Here is a 15,067-nt window from a genome sequence, read left to right on the forward strand (position 1 = left end):
TGTGCAAAAGTAAAATCTGAAACTGGAAAAATGCCCTCTGTGCTAACAGAGCTCTTCAGAAATTCTCCCCCCTAGTTCCCAGAAGAAAATCTTTGAATCCAGCGACTCCCCTCCAGGGAGATCTCACCTATCAGACATAAGAATTCAATTTTCATTCCCAGGCTTGCTGCTGGGTGCATGAAGGGTAGGGAAAGCAAAAGCACCATCAAAAGATGCACAGACACAGGTATTTAAATCCTTGTGCTCCCACATGAACATTCACTCATGACACAGGAATTTTGATGCCAGTAGCACTTCACCGATCCTGTAATGGCAGAGCCCAACATCTAACCAGAGCCATTTGGAAAAATGGGAAAGGAAGCAACACAAATATAAAAGTATCCTGCAGTTCAGAGCCAAAAGCTCACAGAAAAGAGAAAATCTCAGTAGGTCAGAATATCTGAAGGCAGAAGGAATGGTAAACATTAGGACATATAATCTGATGACCCAACTTTACAGAACTAATCATCCAGCTGCTGAAAAGGCAGGCTGTTCCCATTTTCTGCATTCCCACCATATGGCAGGAATTAAGCAATCCTAAAGTAAGTGGCTTCTATTTGCAGAGCTGGAAGAACACACAGAGCAGATTTCTGCAACTGGGTTTCTCCTGACAGCAGGGATGTGGGTTCCAGTGGGAGAGCCTCCAGCCTGGAAAGGCTGCAAGAGCAACGCTCGGTCAAAGTGGTTTGATCTGGAGAGATGAAATCCCAGCTTTGGAGGGGAAACAGCTCTGGCAGCACATCTCCCAGTATGATTTTATTTTCAGGCCAGCATGCCACAGATAACATCTCACTGTGTTTCACACCTTGTCACACTCTGTATAAGACTACAGAGAAGATACTGGACTTTGGAATAAAGTGAAACTAGAGATACTTGAGGAACATTGCAATCAATTGCTCTCTCCTCTCTCCCAGTTCTCTTGCTTTCTCTTTTTCTAACCTGTGGGACAGCAGGATGTGCTTTTATCCAAAGCTGCAGCTCCGTGGTGATGCAATACCCCAGGGAATGCCCTTTCCCTTTCCAATCACTGCTGCTCTCCAGCATGGCCAGGAGTCCTGCCAAAGGGTCCTCCAGTCTGGCAAAGCCCCGCCTGATTTCTTCCTTGAGCTGCCGAGATACAAAACCACATTGTCATGTACAAAAAGATTAGTGAATCCTCCCTTCCCCCAGCTGAACACAAAGCTTTATTTTTTAATTTAATCTATTCAGAGAGGTAACTGTTGCTATTCAGCCACCATCCGCGCCTCCAGTGACTTTTCATGTCATTACAGATTCCTTCATGGCTCACTGCACCTCAAACCCAATGGGAAAAGCAGCAATTGTCCACACTAATTATCCCATAAAGACAGAGAAGTTGTTCTGTGGGGCAGACAAAGGGGCTTGGGATTTGGGGGAGGGGGAGAAGTGAGCTGGAGAGAGGGGTGTTATTGGGAAAATAGCAATATTGAAGGTAGAGTAGTGGGCTCAAAAACCTCCTGGTCTTCTAAGATACCTGCAAGGTGTAGTACAAGAACCCCTCCTCATGGCTGCACCACAAACCTGCACATTTGACCTTAAGCCCACTTCAGCCACAATAGTGCCCATGATCAGAATATTTGGGAGTCTCAAATTAGTTTGGATTTTACACTCAGATCAAAGTGAATGAAATATCTGAGTTCAAATTCTGTCAGATTGTCATCCTCCAGATCTGTGCCCCTTCCCCTAAAGGCTCCCTGAGCACCTCCTGCCCCTGCACACCTCCATGAGCCTAAAGGCCCCACAAAGGGGCTCAGAACATGGGAAAACTCCATGCCATAAATCTTAGGAATCCCAGGGTGATGTGTTTAGAAATGTGAAGGAATTGGACCCTCACTTTGTGAATGTTAATAGGCTACTTACTCCCCATCTGGTAGAAGTGATAAATTAGCAGTACTGAGCAGTATCTCTATAATGTTTACATTAGAAGTAGTTTCCAGGGAGCTGGGAGGGTTGGCAGGGTGAGGAGGTGGCATCCTCAGTACCCACACAGGACCTCTCACTGCATGGAACATCACCAGCGTGGAGCAGGGCGAGAGCAGAGACAGAAAACAAGAAATCACTGAGAGCAGCTGCTCTCTTTCTTTTCTGGCTAAAAAGCCAAATCCAAAAGATGCTCATTCCTGCTGCAACCAGCACTTGTAATTTACTGGATTCATGGTCCCATTCGGAGCTTCCAATGGAAACAATATAAAGTTTGAAGAGCAACATGGAAAACAAAATAAAATCTACAGAAAATTTGCCAATGAATTTTTTCTTTTTTTATTCATTGACAATTTTTACTGGAAGACAGTTGTTTTCCAGAGTGTCTTTCATGTCTGGAAAACCCACAGAACCTATGGTTTATGACAGAAACTGTTTTTTTCTCAGTAGGCTATAAAGGCAGTATGAAAAAGCCGATGACTAACGGAGATGGGACTTTAGATAAGAGATTTCTCCCTCTAAGTAATTTTCCCTGTGGCAAGAGTTTGCAATGTTAAACACAGGGCTCCAGCTTTGCTGGGAGATGCAGCAGAAGGCAAAGATGAGCTCTGATCCAACCACAAACATCCAATACAACAGCCAAAGGAAAACAAAGCAACTCGCCAACTCCACTGCACTGTTTGGAAATGGCTTTTCTTCCCCCCAAAAAGCCCCACTTCAGCACATTTGGAGCTTCCACCACCCCGCTCAGTTCCTCCTTGGGCTGGAATCTGAGCCTGGGCTCTGGCAGGATGGGCTCCAGCAGACACCAGGTCCTGCTGGCACAGGCAGAGCAGCTCCCAGCACTGACAGCATCGCCGGCAGCATGAACTGTGCTCGTCTGTCTGAGTCTGGCCTTCATACAGTGAGACTGTGATGAGCTGGGAAAAAGCCTCCTTCCAAACCTCCCAGCAAGCCTTCAGCTAGGGCATCTATAGTCTGAGGGGGAAAGGCAGAGAACAAAAAGGGCATGAGACACCTAAATCAGAGAGGAAAGAGTGCTGTGCTGCCTGGCTCGTCCCTCTGCCAGAGAGGGATTCCTCTCAAACGTTTTTCTAATTGCCATTTCCATTTCAATTGATTCCCATGGCAGGGAATGCTCCTTGGGGGGATTTCTACAGCCTGACAGATCATGGGAATAGGAAAATGTTGCTGATGCTCAAACTACACAGTCCTTTATTCAGCTTTGATCCCCTCTTTCTAGTCCCACAGCTCCGGGCAGTCTGCTGATGTTTCCGGGTTATTCCCAAACTGTCATTCCTATGTAGGAAATGACCACTTCTTGTACCCATGTTCCAGAACCAGGGTCACACCCTGGCAGACACATTCCTGCCCATGGTCACTGATTTGAGACCAAGGGGCTGATTTCCCCCAGCTATGGACAGTACTGACCTATAGGCACACACAGCAAGAGGCAGAGAAGCTGCTGCCCCTTACCTGCCATTGGGGCAGCTGAGCTGGACTTGAGTCAACTTACCTCAGTTATTGGGGCTGGACATTTGGGGGGCAGCAGCAGCAAAACCCACCTGAGCTGCACACAGAGGGCAGAGCAGCCCAGCCCCTCAAAACAGAGCCTGCACTTCTGTGGGTGCACAGCCCTGGGCACGGCTCAGCCCGTCCTGGTGAGAGTGTGACAAGCACAAGTCAGAACCCACTGGGATATTGCTGCTGTGCCCCCCCACAGAAGCTGGGCTCACTACAGCCCTCCCCATTGCTCCAGAAGGGCTTTCCTTGGGCAGCCTCCAAGCTGAGAAACACCTTCCTGCTCAGCACACAGCCTGGAGAGGGGACACACCTGCAAACCCCCTGGGGACCTGCAAAGCCCAGGTGACACTGGGGTGGCCAACAGAGGAAAGACATGGAGCTGTAGGAATGAATCTAAAAGAGGCCACTAAGTTGGTCTGAGGGCTGGAGCCCCTCTGCTCTGGAGCGAGGCTGGGAGAACTGGGGGTGCTCACCTGGAGAGGAGAAGCTCCAGGGAGAGCTCAGAGCTCCTGCCAGGGCCTAAAGGGACTCCAGGAGAGCTGGAGAGGGACTGGGGACAAGGGATGGAGGGACAGGACACAGGGAATGGCTCCCACTGCCAGAGGGCAGGGATGGATGGGATATTGGGAATTAGGAATTGCTCCCTATGAGGGTGGGCAGGCCCTGGCACAGGTGCCCAGAGCAGCTGGGGCTGCCCCTGGATCCCTGGCAGTGCCCAAGGCCAGGCTGGGCAGGGCTGGGAGCAGCCTGGGACAGTGGGAGGTGTCCCTGCCATGGCAGAGGTGGCATTGGATGAGCCTTAAATTCCTTCCCAACCTAAACCAGTCTGTGATTCCACAGCTCCTGGGGATCCTCCAGCTTTCCTATCCCCAGCAGAATCACTGCAGTGCTCTCTGCCAAAGGACACGTCCATGGGAGGCTTTTTCTTTTCCAGAGTATTTTTCTTCCCAATCCACATACATATCCCAGAGTAGCCAGTGCAGAGATTTTGATGATTTCTCTTTCCTGCTGTTGTTTTGTGGGATTAACTACCCTCCAGACCTAAAGGACAATATTTTTTTTCCTCCAACTCTAACAAAACTTGATGGAAAGCTCAAGGTTTCAGAGTTGCTGAGCTCAAGTCTCCACCAGTGAGTGACCATTTGGAAAGGCACCTCTCACACTGGGTTTCCAGTTGTTTATTCCAGCTGGCAACCACAGACCAACAGTAATGGAAAGTCTAAGAGCAGCAGCCCAGGACAGTGAGTAAGCACTGCAGACACCCAGGATGGAGCACGTCCACCAGGTCCTCAGCCACGCTGGCCACTCCACACAGGAGATGCTCCACGTGGTTATGTGGGAGCTGCAGGGCTCTGGGCCTCCTAGAAAAGGAACCATTTCACTTCTGAACCTGCCTAAGCAGCACAGAGTTAAACATGGAAAACTCAACCCTGCATCTGCTGGTTTTGCTAGTTTTCAAGCTTCCAAACTTAGATTAAATGTATTTTACTGCCTATGAAAAATCTCAGTGTAGAGCCCATAGGTTGTGCCGTATAAAAATAACAGCACTAATTTTAGACACCAGTGTAAATTGCATTCACCACTCTAAAAGGCAAAACCAAACCAAATCAGAAAAAAAAAAGAATACTTTAAATATGAAAGCTTTGATATACCCAATTGGCAAAAAACACTTCCCTACCAAATTCAACTCTCATTTTTTTCAGCTACCAGCAATATTCTTCCCCTTCCCCCCAAGATTCTCCATTTAAGGGACAAAAAAAGTGTTTAAAACAAAACAAAAGCAACTCTGATTTTCTTTCCTTCTGTAACCCAGCCCTGGAAACTCCAGCTCTTTTCTAAGAGCCCCTGAGCTGCTCCCCATCACACAAAGCTACCTTTTCTTTTCACTTGTAGCTGCAAATGCAGAGGCTCTTCCCCTGAGTGCTGGAATGAAAGCAGCCCTGAAGGCTGGCGGGTCTGACCCGGCGTCCTGTGCCTGGACATGCTCAGCATCCAGAGCTGCTGTGGGCAGGGCTCAGCCTTACCTTGCCCAGCTCCTGCTTTGTCCAGAGGAGCTGAAGGGTTTTCAGCAGTACGAGTGGGTCCTGGCCTGCAGGAGGGGGAAGAGAGAAAAGGAGGGAGAAAAACAAAACAAAACAAAACAGATTTATTGGCTCTGTAGAGGCAGCTCAGACACACTAGGGCATTGTTTCACCCCAGAGAAATCTGCTACTCCATGCTGGAAAGCACCAAGCTCCAACTGCCAGTCAGGATTAGTGTGTAAAACCCTGCACTCTGAAATCCTGACAAAATCCCAGCCGGCAGCCAGGCAGGCTTTAACTCAGCACCCCTGCACTCCCAGGCTGTGCTGGGCAGGCTTTAACTCAGCACCCCTGGTTCCTGCACTCCCAGGCTGTGCTGAGCAGGATTCAACTCAGCACCCCTGCTCCTGCACTCCCAGGCTGTGCTGGGCAGGATTTAACTCAGCACCCCTGCTCCTGCACTCCCAGGCTGTGCTGGGCAGGCTTTAACTCAGCACCCCTGGTTCCTGCACTCCCAGGCTGTACTGGGCAGGATTTAACTCAGCACCCCTGCTCCTGCACTCCCAGGCTGTGCTGGGCAGGATTTAACTCAGCACCCCTGGTTCCTGCACTCCCAGGCTGTGCTGGGCAGCTCCAGCCAAGCCCTGCCCACCCCACCGTCCCCAGGGAGAGCTGCAGGCTCCTGGGAGAGCCAGCCCAGGTGGGGAGGGATGATCAGCACAGGAGATTTCAAGGCCTGGCTCTGCAGTGGAAGCTCTTGGCTAGCTGGGATGGAGGAGGGTGACTTTGGGCCAGAACAGGGCCCTGGGTGTGCCCAGGGCTGCTGCCCTGCCAGGCTGGACAACAATGGGGCTGCAGGGGGATTCAGGCAAGAGGGACAATGAAAGGCTGCTGTGATAAGTGGCAAGGCTAAACAAAGAAGGATCAAATATTTCAAAAAAAGGTTATTTGGAACTTTCCTCTTACTTTTCACCTAGTTATTGCAGAACTTGCCTTCAGTTGTTCTTTTGTGTGTTATCACTCCTCATACAGTCATCATACCATTATTCATCAGAGCAATATTCATCACACCAGTACTTCTAAAGCAATTGTTTAGGAATATTTAATTTTAAAAGCAGTAACATGTTTGATATCTGATTCTACTTAATTCACAATCATTTACTTATGAAACCACGACACAAAATATTCTGAATGAAAATCATCTGCAGCATCAACAGTTAAAATGTGAAGAATGAATTTAAAAATCTGAATGAACTCTCCAAACCAATCCTCCTAATGCACCTCCTCTTATGTTTTCATACAGCCAAAAGAAAAATGTTAAACTGAAAAGGAAACTTCCTTTTAACCACCTTCTGTGTTTTACAATTCTGAAAGAGCTCATTTCCAAATGCTAGATTTCATGCTCAGTATCTCATCGCACTTCATATTTCAGGTCACAAAAAACTCCTTCAGCTGTGAAAGGCTCTACCTCATCCAGCTGAACTCTGAGGCACTGCATTTATAAAATACTTGAAGTAGCAAGCTGATTACTGGTTGAGCCAAGAGCATGATAATATTCCCATTATCCACTAACCTCTGGGAAACAGCAGCCAAATTAAAAATGCCACATTTACAATTCACAAGATAATATTTTCTCTCATCTCTGGTTGTTCTGAAATGTTGAACTCTCCAAACACTGGCTGTTCTCAGCTACTGCTCCTCCTTTGGAAAAAGGCTCTTTTTACACCAAAACAGAAGAAAAGCCAGATCTCTTCTCCCTAGTAAATTAGCAAATTACAGTCAAATTCAGTCCATGTGTGTGTGCGCATATCTGCACACTCTCCTCTTGGCCTGACTCCCAAAGAAATTTATACACACAGAGGAAAAAAATGAGAATGCAATGCAGTGTGTAACCAAATACACTGTAAATCTGAGCTGTAATTAATGCAGGGAACAGGCTGGAATGATACAGGAAATGAGAGCAGTTAGGAGAGCAGTGTTTCACTTCACATACAACCAATAATTCAACTTGTTAAAAGCTTTCTAAACCTCAGTCAACAAACCCAGCCCTTTTCTACTGACTGTTTCCTACCTTACCTCCCTGCCACTGAAACCCGAGCTGACACAGCAGGAGGAAAACATCTCTGCAGTCAGTTCCAGCCAGGTCAGTGCTGCCAGCGTGACACTGAGCAGCCACAGGGACACCTTCCCTGCCCCAGAGGCAGGCTCTGCACACACCCAGAGCTGGGTTATTTCCACAGAGCACCCCGGAGCACAGCATCCACTCCTCAGCACAGGAGGGACACGGACCTGCTGGACAGACTCCAGAGGAGAAGGCTCCAGGGAGACCTCAGAGCCCCTTCCAGTGTCCAAAGGGACTCCAGGAGAGCTGGACAGGGACATGGGACAAGGGCCTGGAGGGACAGGACAAGGGGGAATGGCTGCACAATGACAGAGGGCAGGGATTGAACAAGGAGAGAAACCGAGAAATCTGCTGGTGTCTGCACAGAGCTGTTCCTCACCTGGTGAGGCTTCTGGCAATCTAAGGATGAGGCACAGTCAGGGGCTGAACATAACAAAATAAGCCACGAGCAGCTGCTCCCAGAGCCAGACATAAACAGGAGAGCAAAGCCACCTCGTGCCCTTGTCTCATCCAGCAGAGGGAGGAAACTGCAGCTCCTGCTGCACCTGGAGCTGCTGCATCCAGTTACTCTCCAGATGAGACAGAAGATGGAAATGTGAAGGTCTCCTGAAAGAAATTAACAACTCATCTGCTCTGTCTCCTGCAGGACCTCTTTGGAGGACTGTCCTCACAGTTCTCCTGGCACCCCCAGAGTGTGAAAAATGAAAATTAATCAATGACTACTGCTATACTCTGGTGGGATACCATACAGGTAGCTGCCCATCCACATCGTGAAGGAAGAAGAGAATTAGTAATAAAGTAATACCAGGACATCCAAGGAAAAACAACAGGACCATACAGGGAGTCTCACAATCCTTCCAGAAAAACCTGGAGATCTTGTGGCTGCTCCACACAGCAGGGAGCAAGAGAGAAGTATAAGGGAAGGAGGGATAAAGCAAAGGGACTGAAAAGCAGATGGTCAGAACTGTACCACAAGGGCATCTGGGCTCAGCTCTGGACAAGAACAAGGCAAGTATGGGGCATGGTGGCCAGAAAAACCCCATCATTCCCACCAAGGACACCCAGAAGTTCCACTGCTAAAGAGAACTTCAGTCCTGCAGAGTCTCCTACATCCAGCTATTAGCAAGGGGCATTCTGTGAGCAAAATAAAAACAAGAAAAACCAGCAAAAACAGAAAAAAACCCAAACAAACAAACAAACAAACCCCCCCCCCCCCAAAAAAAACCCCGTGTGGAAAGTCAGAGAAACCAGGTCTCCCTGCTCCAGCTGTGAGCAGGAGACGTGTCCCAGGCAGCTGAGCCCTTCCAAGTTCCTACACTGAGCTCAAGAGAAGGTGCTCAGTCTGGCACTGACCCTTCACAGCTCCCAAAAAAAGGGGGTTGCAGACATTAAAACAGCTGGAAAAGCCTCACCAAATCAAGGTTAGAGCACTTTGGTGGAGATCTCAAAAAGACACATCTGCACCAACTCCAACAAGACACAAAAGACCTCAAGTTTTGGCACTGACAGTTTCTCCCAGTAGCATGTTCCTGTTTTAAACATTTTACATTAATATATTTCCTTTAACTGTTTTTCATTCTGAAAATGAATGAGTTCTGCCTGAACCTGGTACCAAAATTGCAGGAGACGGTAAATCAAATGTCTTCCAGTTCTCAAGATCTGTGGTTACATTTCAAAACCATATAAACCACAAGGCTTATATTTTTGAGCTAGAAAAGTGTCTTTGAGGAAAACCATAAACTACTTTCTGTTCATTCTCTCCATTTCCTTTGTGCATCCATCACTCAAACCCTTCTGTGATCACAACAAAAGCAGTGCCTGGGGGCTGCTGAGGTAAGCACTGGATTTGCTGGTGAGGTTTTCAGTGGTGTCCTTGCAAAATTCTGCTGCATTATTCACCAGTGCAGCTGAAACTGAGGAAAGGATGACATCCAACCCCAGAGGAGGAAATTTCCCAAGGAAAAAACCTCCTGACACTTTCTCTTTGTGCCCAAAGCCATTAAATGCCTTGTGGCCCAAGACCTGGAAGAATTACAGTCAACAGAAGACACTGAATGAAAAAAAGCAACCCCAAAGAAGGTGGAAAAAATGACTGAAATGCAGGGTCACAGCCCTCAAACTATCACAGCTGAAAGCCATGGACAGGAAAAGTCAAGAACAAAATGTTAATTATGAATTACAAATTTATGGAATCACAAAATGTCCTGAGCTGAGAGGGACCCACAGGGATCACCCAGTGCCACCCCTGTCCCTGCCCAGCCCCCCAGCAGCCCCAGCCTGGGCATCCCTGGCAGCGCTGCCCAAAGGCTCCTGGAGCTCTGGCAGCCTCGGGGCCGTGCCCATTCCCTGGGCAGCCTGGGCAGTGCCAGCTCCCTCTGGGGGAAGAACCTTGCCCTGAGCTCAGCCTGAGCTGCCCTGGCCCAGCCCCAGCCGTGCCCTGGCTCCTGTCCCTGTCCCAGAGCAGACACTGGTGCTGTCCCTCTGCTGCCCTACAATGGTTATGTTTTCTTAAGGCAACCAGCTTGTCCCCCGTCCTGCAAGTTAACTGAATTTTAATAAATGTTTAATGGAATATCCAACCCACCCAGTAGACAACCAGTGAATTTTTACTATTACTTATTGTTTTGTGTGCCGTCTGCCCCAATAAATCCCTGGAATCTGTTATCAGTGAAAACTCTTGCTTATGTCAACATGTCTTTGAGATGTAGTTCTGAAAGGAAAACTAAAATTCAAGGTATTTCCATGACCCCCTTAGGGCAGGTGGCTCATTTGGACTTAAAAGCTCCAATACCTCAATGAAGACAATGTAAAAACTGGGGGTTTGGGTGAACAGAGCCATTCACCCTCTCCTGTCCCAGCAGCATGAGGGGCACACCCACTCTGGGTCATTTAAATTGCAGCTGAGGACAAACAAATTGTGTGTTATGTGTGAATTAATCAAAGTCTCTTATCCAAACCTAGTTTGTCTCAATTTTGTTCAGAAGGGGCTGCAGCTCACAGTAAGTGTGTGCTGGTTTTGCAGAAGAACAGGCACAGAAATAATATCACTTACATGGAGCAAAAATGAATGGATACATTTTCTAGTGCCTAAATTTGAACTGCTGAGGATAAGCTGATCAAATTAAAAAGGTACAAAATTCCTCTATAGAAACGCACAGATTGTGACACCTTCCAGGTGTTCATTCTGTGCCCCCTTTAATGAGCACATGTAACATAAATAAACCTTTCAGTTTATTAGTGTGAGTCAGCACTTGGTGATTGATCCCAATCCCCACTGACTGCAGCGATGAGTCCCCCATAAGGACTGCAAGCAGCCAGAGGTGCTCCCCTGCAGTGCTCAGGTAGCAGGGACAGGGAATGCTGCCAGCACAGGCTGCTCCACTTCCACCACTGAATCCAGCCGAGCCAAATTTACAAGAGGATCAGATGTCACAAAACTATTTCATTTCAGAAACAATATATTGCTCTGCTTTAGCACCATTTCCAGAGCTCCAAGACTCTCTTCCCATCCCAGCAACCCATTCCTTCACTGTGCCTCCCACAAAAGGCAGATATGATGAGAATGGCTAACTGTGCATTTACTGAACTCCTGCAGCAAGGAAATGAAGCAAGAAGATGCAGAGAGTCCTTCATTATTTGGCCTGTCTGGCTCACTGCAGCCTTGGCTCAGTGTCCAGTTTGAGCTGCCGTTTGCTGATCCACAGAGCTTTGAACTCAGCTGCACCAAGCCCTTCCCATCTCGGGAGGGAAGGAACCACACCAGCGACCACAGTCCTGAGCTCCTCACACCACACACCTCCCCTGCAATTTTAACATTAAAGACAGAGCCTTTGGGGAGGTCTGGGAGTCCAGGTTCACCAAGGGAAAGAAAGACTTTTCTTACTGTTTCTTCAGCTCTTCATCCACACATCTGGATCCCCCTTCTGCACTAATGCAATCAGTGGGAGGATCTACATCAAACAGGAGGGGAAAATATCCCAAAATGCTCTGAGTTCCTCACTTGCAATCACCTGACTTTGAACATCAGCTCATTCTGTCACCAGAAACCTTGTATAAGATGAATGGTTCCACATTTCTTCATTCATCAGCCAGCTGTGACTGCTCTGTTTCTCCAGCCCTGTGAAGACAGCCACCTCCTGCTCGCCTGCCCCTGTGGCCTTTCCACAGCAGATGAAGATTCCCACAGCTGGGATTGGCTCTGAAATAAAGAGGTCGCATCACCTAACACACTGCCACAAGCTGGCCCAGGCATCCCTGGGAACTGCAGAACCAGTTTATGTTTTGTTCACAGGCCAGATGGAAAAGTCAGCTCAGAGTGATTACTCCAGCCCAGTTCTCTGCCTGTACTGAGAGCAGGGGCAAAGCTTTATTCCAATCCAACTGAGATGGCTGTTTCACTCAGCAGGAAATATTTTGCTTCACTTTAGGGAGGAGGTCCGTATCTAGAGGCTTATCTTTTTTGTGGCTCTTTATCATCTTCCAGACAGACTTGGTTTAACAGAAACTTCGAACTCGGTGATGCACCTTGCAAGGTACAGGCCAGCAATTCCTCCACGAGACTCTGGTTTGGAACTACTCTGTTAATGTGCCAACATGCAGTCATGTGTCACAGAATTAGTCCTACTGAATGTGTGTTCTCTAATACCCCTGCATAAGCTTACACCAAGCACACAACCACAGAATGGCTGGGGCTGCATCTGGCTCTGCAGGCAATACTCACCTCATGTTCCTCACTTGGTTCTTCTAGACAAAAGCCAGAATTCCTCAGGTGCCATTAGCTGAGCCCACACTTTCCTGGGATCACTCTGTGAAGCCATACCTTGTCTGTGCTGCTGACTACATCATTATTGAAAAGGCAGAATTAGGAGCTCAAACAGAAATATGGGGGAGAATGAGGTGCACAGGCAGAACATGGAGAAACTGCCCTGCTGGAGAGGGAAAAGGGAAATGAACAGTATATTGAAAGCAAGAGAAGTTTTTCTAGAAAAGAAGCCAGCCTTTCTCAATGGCAACAAAAATCATTCTCTAAGTAAGGGCAAGTGAGATCCTTTCCATTCTGAGAAATTTGAGTTATGAAAACATAATAGGAACCTCAGCATTTGGCTGATACATGCTCGATTTCTAAGTGAGTCAGAAGTTCACATTCTTCTACTGCAGCGTCCCAACTGAAAACAATCCCCACACTTCAAGCACAAGAATAATAAAGCACACATATGCTTCTTATAAAACAATCCTTACAAATAACCATGCCTTTTGTTTTCCTAATGGCTAAAATTCATCATTTCCCCCCCAAAAAGCTCAGATCAAACAAAGTGCACTCTCATTAAAAGAGAAGGCTCGCTTGGCTGAGCACAACAGGCAGTGACATTGCCCTCTTATTTTCTTAGTGCTTTTTGTCAATGGAGAGCCTGGAGAGCTGCTCCCCAGGCTCTGTGGGGCAGGGCAGGCTCAGCACAGCCCCACCCCTGTGCGCAAACAGGGGCTTTCCTCCCCCTCTCCCCACATCAGCCCCAAGAGCATCCACATTCCTCTCCCTCCCAGAGTGTACAGACACGTGAGCAACAGCAACAACAGCACGGAATCCCAGACTGGTCTGGGCTGGAAGGGACATTACAGCCCATCCCATTCCACCCCTGCCATGGCAGGGACACCTCCCACTGTCCCAGGCTGCTCCCAGCCCTGCCCAGCCTGGCCTTGGGCACTGCCAGGGATCCAGGGGCAGCCCCAGCTGCTCTGGGCACCCTGTGCCAGGGCCTGCCCACCCTCACAGGGAACAACTCCTAATTCCCAATATCCCATCCATCCCTGCCCTCTGGCAGTGGGAGCCATTCCCTGTGTCCTGTCCCTCCATCCCTTGTCCCCAGTCCCTCTCCAGCTCTCCTGGGGCCCCTTCAGGCCCTGGCAGGGGCTCTGAGCTCTCCCTGGAGCTTCTCCTCTCCAGGTGAGCACCTCCAGCTCTCCCAGCCTGGCTCCAGAGCAGAGGCTCCAGCCCTGGAGCAGCTCCAAGGCCTCCTCTGGATCTCTCCAGCAGCTCCACATCCTCCCTGTGCTGGGCCCAGGGCTGGGGCAGCTCTGCAGGTGGGGTCTCACCTGAGTAGGGCAGAGGGGCAGAATCCCCTCCCTTACAACACCTGGGCGGCACACCCAGCACGGGAGCAGAGGGTGCCCTTCAGAGCTAGGGCCAACTCAACAAATAAAAATGAAACCTCACCAAGGAGTCACCCAGCTCTGGGACATCCTTGCAGTGCCTGCGATGACCCAGCCTGGGCAGCAGAAACTTCCCTTGCCCAGAAGTGAAGGAGCTGTCCCACACTGTCACCCCAAACAAGGTGTGACATCACCCCAGACAAACAGAGGTTATCTGGGGATGCTTTCAGTGCATGGCTGGACAAGAAGTGCAGCAATCTGTACAGAAATAGCAATTCTAAAAATAACACCAAGAGGTTCCTTTCTAGGCAGTTAATGAAATCCAACTTCGTAAAAGCCTAAAAATGGAACAATCATAAACCTTGTGCAGGTAGTTGTCAATACTCTCACATGGCTTCCTCTTCTGTCAGAGGGGCTCTAACCTCAGTGTCAAGGGCTCTGCAGCACCAGGATGTCAATCCCTGGCACAGGACAGTGGGGACACTCATGGGAGGGGAGCACAACACTGCAGTCCCTCATTCCCTTCCCATTTTACACCTCTCCCTCCACCCCCACGGCCAGGCACAGCCAGAGGGGTGGCTCAAGGCCCTGAGCTGGGTGGATCCCCATCCTGACCAAACCAGGGTTTGTACTCCTTTGTTCAAAGCTGTTTAAACAAAACTCACAATTTCATCTTACAGTTTTTCTTTTCCTTCAGAAATTCAGCCAGGCAACCCTTACTTCCTTTAGGCACCAGCTCCATGCATTTTTCCAGTGATGAAGAGGTAGGTTTTGTTCCCAGAAACCAACTCGTTGTTGAGGGAAGGGTGAGGAGCGAGTCACCACGTTCCCAGAAGGAGGACAACAATCAGTGCCCTGGAATGAGCCCTTCCTCACATCCCACTGTCCTGCCAACCTCCTCAGGCCAGGAGCAGGAGGATCTGGCACAGCCAGTTAATGCCCTTGCACTGAGTTAATGACACTTTCATAGAAATGGAAATTCACTTTAAAAACACCTAAAACAGCACTCCAGAAAACTAACAATTTCTTCTTTCAAACTTATCAACCCTGCAAAGGGGAAGAAAACTGATATTGTCCAGGATAAAAGGGGAAACTTCTTAATTATGTAAGAGACTGAGACTGCCAGGAACAGCAGCAGCCCCAGAGGACTCAAGCACAGGATGGGAAAGAATCATCAGATCCAGAGTACTATCATAGAGCTAAAATTATATCTATTTTTTTGCCTCCAGATTCTCTGGAAATCCCCAAGTTCTAAACCTAACAAACTTTAACTGTG

The 15,067-nt window shown here is 48.5% G+C and overlaps 1 protein-coding gene across 6 annotated transcripts in view; it reads right to left on the minus strand.

The window, feature by feature from the left end:
• The window catches only part of EXD3 (exonuclease 3'-5' domain containing 3), a 252,729-nt gene that overhangs the window by 171,567 nt on the left and 66,095 nt on the right, over positions 1-15,067 (minus strand). For 5 of the 6 annotated variants that reach the window (XM_066562818.1, XM_066562820.1, XM_066562821.1 and 2 more), the window contains 2 exons: positions 5,526-5,590; positions 979-1,146 (listed from right to left, as the gene is read on the minus strand). The exons of the other annotated variant lie outside the window; for it this stretch is intronic. In XM_066562818.1, the coding sequence (XP_066418915.1) occupies positions 979-1,146; positions 5,526-5,590 (233 nt within the window). The remainder of the gene's footprint in view (positions 1-978; positions 1,147-5,525; positions 5,591-15,067) is intronic. 6 annotated transcript variants of the gene reach the window in all.

This window comes from Molothrus aeneus, chromosome 19, assembly GCF_037042795.1.
Source record: "Molothrus aeneus isolate 106 chromosome 19, BPBGC_Maene_1.0, whole genome shotgun sequence".
Lineage (NCBI taxonomy): Eukaryota > Metazoa > Chordata > Aves > Passeriformes > Icteridae > Molothrus > Molothrus aeneus.